Genomic DNA, 17914 nt, shown 5'->3' on the forward strand with positions numbered 1-17914 from the left:
CAAATATTAGAAAAAAAAAAGAAAAAACGCTAAAACGAGAAGTATCTGGAATTATTCAAGGAGACCCTTCAATCCCCGAGCAAATATCCTACGCTGATTTAAAAACGAATGATTCGCTAGTTCCCGCAAAAGAACGCAAGAGAAAGAGAGAAAGGTAGAAGGACAGGGAGGGAAAAAGGAGATCCTTTCTTTCTTCCAGCAAGGACGATTTACGACTCGGCACATCATTCACGACGCATCGATGCAACGTATGTTCTCATCAATGATGCGCGAATGCGCGTTTTCCTCGAAACGTCGCGAAGCGATTAATTTCACCATGACGTTGAAAAGCTCTCCATAAAAGAGAGCGAAATAATTTCACGATCGATGGAAATCAAAATTAATACTAACGGGCACATTTATCAAGGATATACGGTACCTTGTGAAGCGACTTGTACATACGATACCCCCCACTTGAATGACGCTAAAGTTACTTTCTCAGCTCGACGCTGAAGACGTTTATAACAAGAACCTGTCTTCTTCACTTTAAAGCGCCGACGACCCGATAAATGTCCGGTTGCATGATTTAACAGCAAAGTTTCGAGCCTTACGCAAACCCGCCCAAATTGGCGGGATGTACATATATCAGATCGCATAGGCACACGAGATTAATTTTAACCTACTCGCCAAACTCCGCTAAGCCGAGGATCAACGCGGGCGTAAGCCCCGATCCCCGTTAAATGTACACCGTGAAATCAAGGAGACGGGAGAGGCGAGGATCGAAATTGGCATCGTTCGAGGTAAATTAATTGTGACCCAAGGTGCAACGATATTATTTCACGGTTTAGTCCACCGTCCGCCCGGTAATCTCCCGATAACGCTCTCGAGACAGCCGAAATATCCAATTAACTCTCGCGAAACCGAACGTAATTCTTCGACGCGTCCTCGCAGTTAATTAATCAGTACGCTTAATTGCAAAATTACATTCTGCTGTTCCGCGCAACAACGCCACCCGCGTTGGGGAGGCGCGCGCGCGTATTTTCGACAAAACGTGTATATCGATGCCGATAATAAAGCAGACATTTTGCTCACCGCGTGGTGCGCGGAAAGGGACGGTGTTTATTTCAATAACGAGAGAGGGAGAGGGGGGGGAGAGAGAGAGAGAGAGCGGAGCTGACAATGTAAAATATATTGCGGGCATCGATAAAATATCCATGTATGAGAAAGATTCGTATACGGGACTTGTACTCTCGCGGACTCCGCCCGATCTATCCGCCGGACTTTTTTCGGTGGAAAAGGCTGGGCGCTGTATTTGACACGAATGATTTAAACACAAAGAGTTAACAGAGCAGAATTTACGGTCGCACAACATCCTATCCATATGGTCGATCAATCTTTAACCGTGCTCTCGTCTTACCTTCCCGAAATTTAGAATGAACACGAGAAAAGCATCGCGCTAGCGCGGCTCGACATTCCTCTATCTATCTAGTTATTGCGCTCTCTCGCACACGCGCTCGCAACATCGTCAAGCGCTACGCATTTTTCACGCATACGGATACATTACATTTCGTGCGTGGCCCCGCGGTCGTAAATCGCGGCAAAATGTCGAGCTCCTCGAATATCGCGCGATATCGATTTGTTGACGTATCAATATCGCGCGACTGTTTAAAACATTTAAAGAATTGCTTCTTCGAATGGCCATAAATCAGCCGCCGCGGATTCCGTGCTATTGAATATTTCTCGAAAGAAATATTTTTATCAATATTTTACATTTCAGCTATTCGCGCTCAAGTCTCACGGCTCAAACTATGCACATCGAACTACCCGATGAAACTGCTCGCTCTCGACGTGTTCTCCTAATTGTTTCGAGCGGTGTATAACAATCAAACCCGAGACTCGAGTCTTCAATTTAACAACAGCACCATCTCTCTCCCTCTCTCTCTCTCTCTCTCCCTTGCTCTCACTCACTCTCTTCCCTTCTTCGTACACGAACTACCGCAAGACGTAGCGGTGAGAATAATTTTCCGGCCGTGTAAACCACCTAACGGCTTTACATTATGAAGAAAGTCCGCGCGAGAACACGCACAATGCTCGTCTCCCGGGACACTTCGACTCATCGAAAAGTAGGGTGCTCTCGACAGAGGAGGAATCGGAAATGCGGGAACGAAGGGGCCGCGGATGCCGTGGTACATTCGTGGCGCGCGGGCCGCAATTTCGCGGCGAGCATTAATGCATTCTATGAATAAGACACAACAAATTCGTTTACCTCGCTCACGAAACAAGATGAGACGAGTCGAAACGCGTGTGTGCGCCAGCCGCTCCATTACTTCTCGTTATTTTCGTTCTCGGCTAATAACACGGTTCCCTTTCTCTCTCTCTCTCTCTCGCTTTCTCTTTTTCGCCCCTTTTACCCTTCTCTCTGCGCATCTCGTATATATACTCGCGGTATGTTGTAACGATTTAATATTTTCCACGCACCACATTTACGCGCGCGTACATACACGAGAGAATGCGGTCGGTAGCATGTAACGTATAACATTAATTATCACATCAAAGGAAAAGTAAGCGCGCATTTAATTACAATAAAATATTTTGCCCCGGAGTCTCTCTCTCTCTCTCTCTTTATCTAATTATCTTTTCGTCTCCTGTTCGATGCTAATTGTGCTCGCTCGGATAAACAGATACGAGAGCATCGTAAAAGAAGAAAAATCGTCCGGGAGTGCATTTATGCCGCCACTCGTGAACGGCACCGCTTAACGATCGGCGTATATTCGCCGGCTCTTCTCGCGATGAATAGAAAACGCGAATGCGCTCATACGCAACGCGAATGCGCGCGGTTTAACTCTCCCGCAGCACTTGCGACGCGAAACGGTTGTTTAATTTTTTTCTACCTTCGCGCTTCGCGATTGAGTCCTTTAGCCTTTAGCCATTCGGCACAAAAGCGATACGAGTGCCATTCAAGTTATTCGTTTTTCACTCACAAGATGCTACAATAATGAGTTTCTACCGAGGGAGAATATATAAATACGCGGAGTATTCCCGCGTATTACTATTATATTACTTTGCTTCGCGCTTTAAGAGAGAAAAACGTTAACGTACATGAGATCGAATCGACTTTCGTTGGGAAGTGAAGAACGTTACTGCGGATAAGCGGGCGCTTATCCGCAGTAACGGGGTGTGCGTGTTATGCGCGTATTAATACCCGCTACCAAGGGTTAATTTAAATCATTTAATTCTTCTGCGCGCAATTTATCGGCGAGCTGAAGTATCATGAGAATCGCGCATCGTCAATTATCGCGAAATGGGTCACCGCCGCGGAAATAATGTGTGCACGCACGGAATATATCTCGCAATACTTTTCGCCGCGTTCCTCGCGCGTATTAATGCGCGTTCTAATAAAAATTTCCATATCTCAACGGAATAGTGCAACCGGCACCGGTCAATTTCTTTCGTAATATTTGCGGCCGGGAATCTCGCCTAAGTTATGCGACGGACGCAGGATGTTCCGTCTCGAATATGTGTGCTACGAAAATATTCCCGCGAGAACGCGAGCGCCTCCAAAGTATGTGTAGTTCATAAAACTTGGGCTAACGCTAACGAGACGTTTCTATTGGTTTTACGACCCTTCCTTCCCCTTATTCTTCTCCAGCAAGGTGCAGTTATCGCGCTGAGGTCGATCTGTGATCTTACATGTCGTCGACTCTTCGTGAATCCAGACGAAGTCAATCCTATTTGATATAGTACTCGAACGAATAATTGAAAGCTCATACGCGACGATAACAGAAGAATAAAAGGATTAATCGGTTAGAATGTTTACGCATAATTCCATATTTATACAATATCGATTTCGAGTATAAATTTTTGATCTTCTACTCCGCATTATATACACGATACACATAAAATTACGGAGAAAATTCCGCCCTGAATTATATTATAGATCTCGCCTGAAGTAAATTTAATAATAGATAGAACGTCGCTCTACATCCACACGCACTTCTCGACTGTTATTTCTGTACTTTCTCAAAGCAAAGACTTTCGCGTGCACAGGTAAACTTCTCTCGTAAAATGTATTATTTCGGAGAGCGCGTACGCACGAGCGGAAGGGAAGTAACATCGCGCTCGGACCGAGACGTCACGTAAACCAGCGTGATAAAAGTTAATATTTCAAATAAGCTGATTGTTCTTATGGGAGTACCGAGAAAGTGGATGCGAGCCAAGCGGGCTAAGGTGGAACATTACAATAACGTCCAAAGTTGTAGCGAGGACTACGTTATTGCGACACCAACGCACAACATTCCCCTTGGACTGCATATTCGCTATTCGCAATAATATATCGCGACACGCTTTTGAGCATTGGAATGAGCCTTTGAAATTTATAGTGTAAATTCCGACATTTCGCGCCACATTACTGCAAATGTCGCGTATCGTTCCCGATGGGCGCGTGTCGCATCCTAAGTGCAATAACACACGGCAACAATCCGGGCAAGTTCCCGTATGGTTTACGCGCATACTTCACCCGTCCACGGAAAATTAAGAATTACGAGGCAATGTAAAATATATTATAATAAAAATATTTTCGTACTGACTTGCTCAGAAACTTCATTCGGCCATAAATTCGGCAGTTTGAGAGAGAGAGAGAATAAGAGGCAGAAAGGGGGAGAGAGAGAGAGAGAGAGAGAGAGAGAGAGAGAGAGAGAGAAAGAGAGAGAGAGAAAGAGAGAAAATTCATATCTTTTGCCGCAAAAATGACATACAGAACGAAATGTCAACAATATTTTATGTAATGCGTATGAAAACACAGAGATATTGGCAACAGTTATTTTCAGATCCCTTGTGTATCTCTGCTCTTATTTTATGACTAGTATTTTTAATGTCGGTTTTTCGAACTTTATAAAAATTATACGACAAGTTCATATCATTTATAAGGACTTGCACTAAAAAATATTTCTTTTGCTTTCCTCTAAATAAATTTTATCGGTATATTGAATGAAATATCTTGTCAAAAGAGATTGCTCCATGGTTCGTGCTGCGTCTGCCTCCTCTTACTCCTGCTCGAGGAGCAACACTTGTTCAAGAATGCGGCTTAGAATGCGATTCAAATATTCATATTTCGAAGCGCAACTTGTTTCATCCGCAACAATAAACTCTGTAAATACCTCTCGCGTTTCAAGGTAACGCCGTCCATAACTATTTACATACGTACGGGATATCTTGTCGATGCGAAATTCACACAAATTCTCGACTTTGATTCTTCCGGGATTAAAAATTATCTTTACGTTTATATATTTTTATTATTCTCAACGACACTTGACAAGAAAAAAATCGATACGCATTAACATAGACCGTAAAGATTCTGCGAGTAAATCAAGGCTGTCTCATACGTTAATAACTAATTTTACAGGAGGTTCCTTTTAAATATAGCGCAGAACCACCACGCATCTCCTATTATTATTATTATTATTATTCGATGAAACCTGCCGACCTGTGACAACGCATTAGCAACTTTCACAGCGGATTAGCTCGAAACTTCGCGGTGATATAATCAATTTTCTAAACTCCGAGGGCGATTCTCTCGCCCTCGGACGAGCAAACGTCAGTTTTTACGAGATGATGTAATAATCTCTCCGTCTGATATTCCGCGTTCTATCAGGCAGGCACGTGACGGTACCAGTTTGTCTTGTTTTCGTTCTCCATACAATACCGCCAATACATCGACATCCACAGGGAAAAGCACGATATATCGGTTTTCTCGAGTCATTTATGCGGAACGTAAATCGCAAGAATCACCTTCCTCCATGTATTTCCTCTCGCTTCTGACGTCATAACCCAAGATGGTTGGCTTAGGTATTGCGCCGACCTCGGCGTTAGTTAATCTCATAACTCGAACAACAGCAAGATCGAAGGATCCAAAGTTGCAGCGGTGCAACTAAGTGGAAGTAAATGACTATTCAGCTGACATAAAATGACAAGAGGGTACCAGCTGGCGCTCTAGTTACTTTACTTAGTAGACGACCTGACAAGATCACGATTCTAACGTAATTTTAGAAGATTGAAGTTCAGCTTCCCTTCTACATCACCATTACATCGTACGTCTTGTCACAAGAAAGCGCAAGAAAGTACAAGAATAGTTTTGATTAACACGACGAAAGAAAACTTTGTATTCCGACTAAATTGTGGATAAATTGATACCTAAAAATTGCGTGTGCACTAGATACAATCGCTTTACTCTACAAGAATCACTACAAAGTTCGATACAAAGTGCTTGGATTCATAACGAGAAGCGAGAAATGGTACATTCGTCCTTTCGTCCTTTGTCACGGCGGGACTTGTTTGCCCGGCGTCGCAAATGAGTCGACAAATACTCCGCAATCCGCTGACAAATAGTACTCCGCGAGTTATACATAATTACGGGTTTGGTTGCAAATGCAGGTGGGCGAGTATATTAGCCGTTATCGTACACCGGCAAATTATGCTACCGCTGAAATCTTTCGAGCGGTAGCATAATTTGAGATTGATGTGGGTTTAATAACACATCAGCGGTGTTAAAACGCAATAAAAAGAGGGTAGTTGATAAAAAAAAATTTAATCATCGCGCAGCGTCGATTATTGCATCAAAGTACGCTCCCATTGATATCAACTCGAATTTATCAAGAAAATTATAGTACCAACGTTTCAAAATTATTCTTGCGTGATATTTTGAAAAGTAGTCGTCGCGGAAAGAGAAGTGGTGAAACTTTTTACGACCTTAAAAATATGTCATTAAAAGCAAGCATAGTAGACCGATACGGCTGTATAACTGTAAATTAAATTACTCTGACATTTATGATGAAGTGTGTGACGCTCGGACGCCACTTTTTACTATATAGAAACGAAGAGAGATATTAAATGACAAAGTAACGACCAATGAGTTTAACGAATATCGAACACGTTTAACGAATATTTAGCTAATTGCAATCATTTACCGCGGTTATCGGATAGCTTTACATTGCACAATAGGTTTATATTGCAAAAATCACGATATTCATCCGGTAAAGAAACTACGTAATATGCGTAAAGAGTCGATTCGTGCTTGTACAGATCGGGCTTGTACAGATCGGGGATGGTAACAAGGTTAATACCTGTGTGTGCCGATATATAGCTATCAGACGCAAACGGTTGTCAATAGGCGGAAATTTAGCAATATTGGCGATCGTTGTATGCGTGAGTGTCAGTCGTGACGGCGATGTATCTGCCCATGTCTGTCGATTTTGATTGAAAACGACAACATCTCTCTTTCGAACGTGTATCGCTCCCGCACTTGCGTATGCTTACAATCGGACCCTGTCCAAACATCGGAACCCGCTATCAAATTCGGCTGCAATTCGCCAGCGCGGATGCGAGGCGGGGCACGACGCTCGATCTATCGAGAGTTGCGCTTTCTCCTCAAGCTTCTCCTCGTTATGCGTTCTCCTCAAGTGTATACGTAACGGTCGTTTAATATTTCCCGAAAATGAATATATATACCGTCGTGTAATCTCGCGGTCGTATTTAACTCTAATATTTGAACAATGGAGAAGTTAGGAAAAAATTACAGACCGAGCAGCAAAGTAGAATTCCGCACCGATTCCATATGAATCCTTCATTTAAATTAACAAAGTTACACCGCTCTCTTTAGCTTCTCCCTATTTATCATCGTTCTCATCGTTTCGGCGTGATCTCCCGGTTACTGAGAATTAGCCGCGTTGTAACGGAATTTGGTGCTTTTTCCGGATTTACGGATAAGTTTATACCTTCGCTTGACGTGTCTGGTATATATGCACATTGTAACGCGCGGATCTAATCTTTTGATCCTATAAGCACTGTTCAGCGTGAAATCCTTGGGAGCTGAAGAAGTTAGTTACACGGGACTAATGGAACGCAGTAGGAGCTCTGGATAATGGACGACGCTATGGCGTCGTAAATGCGAGGCGCACTCCACTTACAAGAGTGCCTAGTTTTATTTCTGAATTTCGTCTCGAACGTGAGGATCTTCTTCTAGTGGAAAAACGAAGAAAGATACGCGGAGAACAGGGAGATGGAGATTTATGTGTGATGCACGGAAATTTACGGCACACCCGAATTTGTCCTTTTGCCAAATTATTTACGTCCCGCGACTATGTAACGCCAATGCAGGCACAAACGCTACGTCGCGGCGCGTCGCGTCGCGTCGCGTCGATGTCGTGAGACGAAACCGATCGATAATGTTCATCTTTTCGCGTTAAAAAAGAAAAAAGAATGGAGAAATCTTTTACCTCAAACAAATCGATGATTTGTTTATTTCATTTTTGATAGTTACGGTAAATGCAGCTTTGATTACAGCTTCGATGTTCTGTATCGATAGACTTTTTCTTTTAAGAAATGTAAAAAAGATGACCCTCGGGGAGAGGACATGCAGATCGCGAGTATTAAGACCTCCCCACCCCCCATCGAACTGTCACGAGCACCCCCCGTCCCGGAAAAGGGTAGACGCAAGCTTTTTGCCGCGAACGAACAGTCATAAACTTTAAAGCCACGTAAACCTTTTTACTTCCGCGACGAGAGATCGGTCCCCTCGTTATCGCGTCTTTTTGTCGAGCCATAGGAGAAGAACGACAACGAAGACGTTCCCCGTCGACTGGATTCGGCTGCTTTAAATCGAAGGCAAACGATCGTGAATTTCGAGGGTCCCCGCGACAGTTTGCGATTTAATCGCGTAACAGTTTGCCCGACTTTTCTCTTCCCAGAAATAGATTTCCGACGTGTCGATTCCCCCTCGTGCTACTCCTCACATCCACCGCCTTCTCTGCCTCCTCCTCCTCTTACTCCTTCGCTTTCCTCTCCGTCTAGTCGACGGTACCTCTCCGTTTTCCAGCAGCGCGGCGGCGGGGAATTTATGGAGTTTCGAGCGCGACCGAGAGCCACAGTTTTCCGCTCGTGATAAATGCATCTGCTATTGTGAAGCGTATATACACGCCTGCGACTAGCTCGAGGGGTCTACGTGCGCTTGCACTCTCAATTTTGAATTGGTGGGAATGCGGGGGGGGGAGATTCGATGAGACGCAGTAGTATCAACGGCGGGAAGCCATGCATGCAAACGACCGGCGCGAGTGGACGCGAACGGTTCGCACAATTTCGATCCATTTCACGGGATAGACAATGTCTACCGTAACACGCGACAAAACGCGATTCACATCGGGCAAATTTTCCTTGTGCTGTTTGCAGCTTTCGATACAATCGCGCGCTATCGGCGACAGATTAATGAACCAATTTGGGAACCGACAAATTTCTGTAACGACTTAATGGCGGAAGTGTATATGTAGCGCGATACGTACGCGCCGTTTGCCATTATTAGCCCGACATACCTCATAAAACTGTTATTTTTCGCTTCACAAGTAAGTGGTTCCGGACAAGCGTGATAAATACTTCCGAAAACTTTATCGACGATTTCCGAGATATCGAAAATCGATTCTCCGCGAGAGAGAAAAGGACAGAGAAAAACGGAGGGGAATGTTCTGGCGAGTGTTCTGTTTTATTAAATAATTATTTTTAAATGGTATATGTATGTTTTGCCGCTGTCCTCCGTTCGAAATAAAAATATCGATTCCCTTCCGTGACTCTTTTAAATACCTGCGCATTTCATCGGGATTTTCATCGGGATATAAAAATTGCATTATACAATGAACGTGTTTTCCATTATTGAGGTTTGAATTAACTCTCACGCGTCTGAATGAATAAAATATTCCATTAACGACGATGATTTCGCGAGAACGCACAAGATCCCGCGTAATATTCATGATTGTTTATTCCCTCTGCTATTACAACGATTATTACAACGATATTTTCAGTATTGTGATTGCATTTCACTCTGGTGAAAGAAGATTTTATAGGAGCTATAAAGTGCAATTTTTATATCTCGATGAGAAGTGAGTCCTCAAGAAAACGACATTTCAAGAATTACTTTAGCAACGCCCTTACGGTGTCTCGACAACGGTAAATCTTCTACAGTAACAAAAATATTTCTTTTACTTCTTTTATTCTCGTTTTATCGTAATCTTCTTCTTGTCAACTTTCGTTTTATTTAACACCGGCAATATTCCCTAAAGTTTCATATTTTTCTCTTGAGTCGTATTTCCATTTCTAAACGAACCCTCTGTTGTTTACCCTTTGTCAATTCAATTTCAGCAATTTACGATTCCTAATAAATTTCTCCGTCAATAAATACATGAACTCGTTGTTACGACAGTAACTGACATCATATACAGATATAAATAAAACTACGGAGCCGCTCGTTCATAACTCGCCTGTTTGTTTGAATCGACAACGGAAAACGAATGTGCCTGGCTCATTTTACGGCTAGAGATTAAGCGTGCCATTCTGTAACTTTACGTCGTTAAAAATATTCTTAAGCAACAATTAATCGACAATTAAATTTCGTACAGCTCACTTCCCATCTAAAAGTTAGCTGAAAGCCGAAAGAAAAGAGAAGGAAGAAATAAGGGAATATAAATTCTATCCAAAATTCAACTAGTAGTACTGTGCGAACGCGAATGCTTTACTTCACGCGGGGGATCGAAGCCGTCGATGCCGGAAATAAGATTTACGGAACTCGTTACAAGCCGGAGGATCGATACTCGCGCGCGGATACCGTTGTTTAAGTATTAAAAACGCAGCCGCCGTATCTCCGAAAGCCCGAAAGCCTGATTGGCTTTTATTCTCTTCGTTGTTCGCGGACGCTCGTTTTTCCGCCTGTCTCTTTGAAGTTCGCACGAACGCGGACGCCACGCTTCGCTTTTGTACGTTCCCCGGGCTTTTTCTCTCTCGACGCTGTTAGAAAGTTGCTCCGGAGAGATACTTCTCTATCGTGGGAGGTTGTTTTTCGGTCTCCGAGTCGGTCGGGCGAGCACCGAAAAATGGTGATGAGGAAGAGAGCCGTAGGGCGGGACACTTTTTGGTCGCCGGCGGAATACGTGGGATTTGCGTCATGCGGTTGGAATAAAACTTTCAGATCTCAGCGGTCGCGCGCAAAAAGCCACCGTGCCAACAACCACTCCGGGACGAATTTTTCGCGCGATCGCGAGAAAAATATTGGCACTCTCTCGCGAGAGTGTTATCTAGTCCTCCCTTCGCGAGGACTAGCGCCAGAAAGATTTTCCGTGTATAACTTTTAATAATATATTTTTAAAGAGGAGCGTTCGTCTTCTTTCTGTCGCAATTACGCGTCCGCGCGAGGATTTATTCTCCTTTTAAAACTATTTGTAATTCATCGAGATAATAAAGTTGCGCAACGGACCATGCTACGAAAATTGTGATCACCGGTTACGGTGTATCGGTGCAACACTATCAAACGTGAACGCTATTCGCCTGGAAATTCAATCAGTTTGAACCAAATGGCGAGTAGATCCTGGCGAATTCTAGTTAATGAAACGTTCCGGTGCTATATCGGAAAATTTAATAGAGTGCATACGAGAGTCGCCCTCCTAAGGGGATTTTACGACATGTACGTTTATCGTAAACGCATCTATTTTTCGCGCACCGTCGCGCGGATTTATTATTAAAGTCGATCGCGCGTCGGTTGACCGTTACAATCCCGATAATTGCTAACCGATTGTTCCAGTTTCATTGGTTTCGCGGGCTACCATGGACGTGACGCCTCGCTTAGGTTCGCTCGTTCAATCGCGTCGTCGTTCGTACGGAACGTAACTTACATTTAACGTGAAATTCAATATCGCGATTACGCGCCACGTCACAAATATGATATAAACGTTTCTCCGTCTAAAAATATCATATGAACTTAAAGGGAAAAGTTATCCGAAGAATTTACAATTTTTCCGACGGCATATTAAATAGACACGAAGTAAACGAAGAGAAATCTACAATTTTCAAACATCCGAAGGTGAACGATTAAAAAACTATCGCAAGATCAATTGGAAATCGCGCTTCGTTAGTTCACCTGATAGGGAACCGATGCAAAACCAACGACGAATTAAAGTTTCAATATAGTCTGAATTGTTTTTCGCATTTTGTTGCTTCAGATACAGTGAACTGAGGAAGGACTGACCGGTACTCGCGTGGGAAAACAAAACGCTCGTATCTGAAAGTCCATGGAGTCCCGGGGCAGAAAATTGTGGAAGATGGAGGTTGTGGCAAACTCTGAAATAGACGTGGAAGTACACGAGAGAAGTAGTCGACATGCATCGGTCAGACATTGACTCCACGTCCATCGAAAGCGGAAGAGGAAAAAAAGAAAAAAAAAAGGGAAGGAAGATTCGGAGTCGTTAACAAGGGCGGACCATGATACATTATCTAACCAGATGATGAATAGCGTGCATTGAAGAGCAGGGAAATACGCTTTAGCCACGATGGAGGTCCACGTCAATCAAGCGGTAAACGCATCCGTGGAAGATCCAGTCTCCTTATGGGAAGTGCCGATCGTCCTGAGAGGTGTGGTGCTCTGTAGCATGATCCTCGCCACTGTCTTAGGTGAGTCTTTCGCTTTCTTCTCGCCGCTCGCGTGATTTTTATTTTACGGGAAAAGAAATTGCTCCTCTATAATCCCCGACGATGAGTAGTGTCACGGCGACTAATCGAGAGAGAAGATTTTTTTTATCCGCGGCCATTTTTACCATCTTGACACAATTTAATTCGTTTGTTCCCGGGATATTCTATTCGAAAACTTTGGACAATAACGAAACGGCGATATTGTAATATTCGTTAAAGAAAGGCCAAAGCTCTTTGGAATTCCCTCTCAAAATAAGAAATTACAATATTTTTTTATTCCGATGGTCACGGTATATCGGGTTGTGAGAACACCGCGCGGAATTTTCTGCTACGTTAATATTTAAAAGTGATATAAATAAAATCTGTGTGCCGCATACACACAGATATATTCATATCCATTCAGTTGCTTACGTTTGCTTTTTTGAATATTGATACGCAGATCGATACGTTAAAATTGAGAAAGGCGGCTCGCGTGTTTTCAGACGTGATATGTAGTATCATGTTATACCTGCATTTTTATGGGCGGTTTCGTAAAAAGTTTACTGCGCTGCTCGATTTGAAGGCGAGACTTTAGCGGGACCCTTTCTCTCTGAGCAACGAGGACGTTAAAGACTTTTACGAACGCGATTCCTCGCACCCGGTATTCACGCACAACTGATTATCGTCGTGCAAGCTTGTCAGAAACATGTCACGTTTCAAACCGTAACTGTAAATGTAATTGAATAAATGATGTGTCCCGAGTGGTTCTCACGTCCCGTTAATATCCATTACATCGTGCGATACTTTAGTTCTGTTAATTTAATAACGAAGTCGTTCTCAAATAAAACGCTCTCACGTGACGCAAAATGATATTTTTCGTCGTTAAGAATGCCAGCGTGGATTGTGCTCCACAAAACCCGCAGTTTCTAACATATGTATTATTTATTATTTTGATAACGAGAAAGATCAACGAAACATACCGAGTGCGCGAGTGAATTGCACTAAAAATACGCGGCTAAATGGATCGCAAGAAAGAGAGAGAGAGAGAGAGAGAGAGAGAGAGAGAGTGCAGCAAACAAAATAAGAGCTATTTCTGCGAGTCACAGTGAATCGCTCATTTCGTATTTTACCGTCGCTCAAACTGATGAAGATGTCGCCGAGTCTTTGAACGTCGACGTCGAGGCTTCGTCGATTTAAATTTCGCAAAGTCAAACTAATCAAAGTAGAATTTCTCAAGAGAGTGAGAATTTCACAAGCATCGATACGGTCGCTTTCGATGATTAAAGTGACTATTTCATTGGATTATTCCTCATTGGATTATTCGCCAAACACGTCATAAAATATCATCAATTCCTACATATAATATAATTGTAATACCATATGTAATATAATTAATATTCGATAGAAATTGGCTCTTTAATGCCGAAATCTTCTACTATCCACTCCCCAATACATCATACTCAATTTCTTATTCTTCGCGTCACAATTGCGATAATTCGCGCGTCGAGCAGTTTTTCAAAGAATTAGCAACGAGCGGATGAATATTCTGTTCAACGACACTTTGATGAATGGACAATTTCGCCCTCGGCGCTTAGTCGATAATGGATCGAGCTCATTCGAGCCGAAATGAACGAGAAAAAAAAAATAAAGTAAGAACGAGAAGAAAGGAGCCGCGCCTTAATTCCGCGCGGACGATCGGGTCAATCACTTAGGCGCGCACGTGATCGCATTCAAACGCGTTCGGCGGTAATTAATGAAGATCACCGTCCGAGCACGGCCGGCCGTGCTATCTCCTCTTTCGCAAGGCGCCAAACTTCCGGCCGAGCAATGTGCCCGCGACGAGAAATTGATACTGGAGCTCGTCGATTAATCGTCCTTCTTGTCGTAATTATGCACTGTCAAGCGCCGAGTCAACCCCTTTCGGCCGATCATCGCGCGCCCACCGCCACTGTCGATGATAGTCTCGCAGTAGACGATAGTCTGGCGGCTGCCGTCGCTACCCTGCGCGTCGTACCAGCCCACGAGAACAATGAGGAAGATTGCTCAGGAGAACTGACACATTTCCGAGGCATATAATATATCACCGACGTTGACGGTAATCGCGACATCCAGCCGCATGCTTTGCGTAAACGCAAATTTTCCGCGACACGCACACGAGCGAGCTGACATCCCGACTTTCCCACTTGTCCCATTCGATCACATTTCTTCCCTTCCACCTCCTGCTATTGAGTTCACTCCCGGAAACGATACCGCGAATAATTAAAAAAGAGTCTACTCGATCGTTTCCCGTCGTTAGCACTGCAAATATCGATCGATCGATCGACCGGTCGAGGGGATAACGCGCTACGAGGGAATTCTCACGCAGTCGTTGGGCAAAAAGAGGAAAACCCTCGGCGAATAATTGAAAGTCTCGTTGGTCGTGCAATTTCAAGCAGAGCGAACGTGTTCTCGCGAACAAAATATTTATCATCCGATTGCTTCACTTTATAATTAACGCGGCAATCTCCGATGGTGCGCCGGCCGGCTACAACGCCGAAGATATCTTAACGCGGGCGTAAAACTCGGTGAAGCGTCACCGTTAACGTCGTTCATGCGCGTCGCGAGACGTCGTTTTGCGTCGGCTCACGCCGACGCTCGTCCAGCTATTAAATCCCGCGAAATGAATCCGCGAGCGTCCCCCCTGGGCACCCCGCGAGCCATATAACACTCGCGAGGGGATGCAGATAAAAGTCATTGTCAGAAAGCAGGTAAGTTTATCGCTCGTTCGCGCTGTAACACGCGCGGTGGGTGAGCGAACGGACGGCAGTGTAATGAAGGGGGATGCGAGAAAGGGAGATCCACCGGCGGCGGCTGTAACGGACCTGCACGCACACACGCACGCATACACGCGTGTACGCCCCCTCAGTGACTTGACAAGCTCGGGGAGCGCATTCCAATATTAGTATAGTTCACTGGCTAACTAACGGTTCGTTGAACATGACGTCAGCTGCCGTGGATACGCCTGTTCTCGGTGTAGGTAAATTTTATGAACGCTTGGCGAGGCACAAGACCGTGAATATCGTTGCGCAAATGTGAATTAAATAATCTCCTCCGCCTCCCCCTACCATCACACAATGCAAATCGTGTGCTGCATATTGAGCGAAACTCACCCCGAATATAGTATCGCATTGCGCCGAACCAACCCCGACCGGTCAGATTCTCTCGTGCCGCTTCTCTCTTCTCCCCCCCCCCTCTCTCTCTTTCTCTTTCTTTTTTTCTTCTCTCTCCTCCCCCCATTCTCTCTCTCTCTCTCTCTCTCTCTCTCTCTCTCTTTTCGAAAACGAGCCACGAGCACACGTGATTTTACGCCGAGTTCGCATTCGTGATCAACACACACGTGAGGGTAATTGGCTGCAGTCGGTGGCAAACGTGCTAAATTGAAACCGGTGCATATTTTGCGGAAATATCGGGCAATAGCGTAAGTCGATTGTGACGAGTGTCGTCCTGATTTCTGACACTTTGCACAATTTAATATTGAAAATTAATTGAGGAAGAGCCATGAGGAAGGGCGAAACTCACGTTTACAATTATCCATCTCATAATTTTTGTAGCAAGTTAAAATCGTTATATAATAATCCTACGATTTTATAGAGGAGATATATTAATAATATTATTCCATATAAAAATTGTAAAAATCTTTCAGAGTCAAAAAGTCAGTGAATTCATCTGGAATATATATTCGCGGCATACGTGAAATTGAGCATGTTAAAAATCGAGCGCTTAATTAAATTACCAACGCTAACGAAAAAAATAGACTTTGATTCATCTCTTTCTCCTCTCTCTCTCTCTCTCTCTCTCTCTCTCTCTCTCATACTTTCAGAGAGATATTTGATGCAGAAAAAGAGAGAGAGAGAGAGAGAGAGGAGAGAGACGAAGGAAAAGGAATCTCTCGATACTCCGGTATATATACGGTGTTGACAGGTGCTTCGTTCGTAAAAGAAAATAGCAAGCCGATAGGTTAGTCCGCCGACGCGAACTGAATGTGTTACTAGAACTTATATTGCCCTTCGATCCTATAAAGGTTAAACGATGCGACGCGAGCACATAACGTACCTTGCATGAAGACGTAATCAGATATCTCCGATAGCTATTGTCCCGAGACTCGGGGCTACAATTTTCAGTGAAACTGAAAGAAACGTAGCCCGAGGTGCGCGCACGGCAAAAATACAAAGAATTGTCCCGATACGCAGCTCGCGGCCCGGTAAAAGCGCGTGTAGCACGCGTTAATTAATTATTTCCCGTCATCGGAAAATAAAAGTGGACGATGCGCTTAATTTTAAGGATGCTGGTATGACGTCAAGAGGGAGAATTATGCGCAATTTATTTACGCGTCGCCCCTCTATGTTTTATACGCGAGAATAAATGGGTTTCCGCAGGCGCGATAACACAAGTGGAGATTGATAAAACGAACTTGTAATATTTGCCGAACACACCACGGTTTTAGTTTGTTAATCAATAAACGGCCGTATAATTCAATTCGAAAGCTCTGTTCCGTGCTCGTGACGAAAACGAATTACACGGCCATTTATTGGATAACAAGTCGAAACTTGGTTGAATTTTTGATACATTTTACAAGGCGGTTTTATCGATCGCATATATAACGCGATTACGTAAAAAAAAAACTCACATTCATCTCGACGTACATTGCGAGGAAATAAATTATACATTTACTCCCACTTGGACGTCACAAGCCAAAACGGCTAACGACAGCTATTAAATTGTGCATTCGAAAAAATCCTACGATAAATTGGAAATATCTAACAGGCGATATTGGGTCAGATGTAATTACGAAACACGACGAGCAAGAAAATTTGTTTTTACGCATGATGGGAAATTTATTACACGGCGATTTTTTCGCGCACGCGGAATACCGCGTTAAAACGGAGGAATAATCTCCCCGATCGAGAGCTGTCGTTTATCCTAACGTGTAATTATTCACATCATTCGTTGCGTTCGCGCGCGCGCGCTGACTCCTCGTTATTCGCGACGAGAGAAAAGCCGCTGTATGTAATTTCTTGTTCTCCCGTGGTAATCCCATTTGCATGAGTCCGGCGAATTTTTCGTATCGCCGTTTCTTCCTGCGCGCGCCATTTGAATACCGTGAAATTTCATGTTTCGTATAATAACTCGCTATCGCCCAACGGCGCGGCGCAACCGCGCGCAATCCCAGGGCTCTCGAACAAAAAGATCGACGCTTTCGGTGCTTAACACCCTTTTCATTCCGCGAATCCTTTCGTCATCCGAAAAGTTGCGTCAATCTAGACCACGTCGTCGTGAGTTTCGACCACCGCGATATTCCCAAACGCGCACTCGGAATAATGCATAGGAAACGTCCCGGCGCGAACGAGAATAATAGCTATCGCGACGCAACCGCGGCGCGTTCCACGACATAGCACGTTATTCCCACTTTTTCAGTCACTTT

At 44.0% G+C, this 17914-nt stretch overlaps 3 protein-coding genes across 3 annotated transcripts in view; 2 read left to right on the forward strand and 1 right to left on the reverse strand.

Annotated features, from left to right (window-relative positions):
- Positions 1-12268, forward strand: part of LOC112588422 (uncharacterized) — a 127459-nt gene extending 115191 nt beyond the window's left edge. Inside the window, exon 5 of the mRNA XM_025298316.1 lies at positions 12009-12268. The gene's annotated coding sequence lies outside the window, so the exon portion shown is untranslated. The remainder of the gene's footprint in view (positions 1-12008) is intronic.
- Positions 1-17914, reverse strand: part of LOC105184765 (uncharacterized) — a 55807-nt gene that overhangs the window by 33029 nt on the left and 4864 nt on the right. The window lies entirely within an intron of this gene.
- Positions 12276-17914, forward strand: part of 5-HT1 (serotonin receptor) — a 21042-nt gene continuing 15403 nt past the window's right edge. The window contains exon 1 of the mRNA XM_025298314.1: positions 12276-12456. Within this exon, the coding sequence (XP_025154099.1) occupies positions 12336-12456 (121 nt within the window). The 5' untranslated portion in view covers positions 12276-12335. The remainder of the gene's footprint in view (positions 12457-17914) is intronic.

This window comes from Harpegnathos saltator, unplaced genomic scaffold, assembly GCF_003227715.2.
Source record: "Harpegnathos saltator strain DR-91 unplaced genomic scaffold, Hsal_v8.6 scaffold213, whole genome shotgun sequence".
In the NCBI taxonomy this organism is placed as follows: domain Eukaryota; kingdom Metazoa; phylum Arthropoda; class Insecta; order Hymenoptera; family Formicidae; genus Harpegnathos; species Harpegnathos saltator.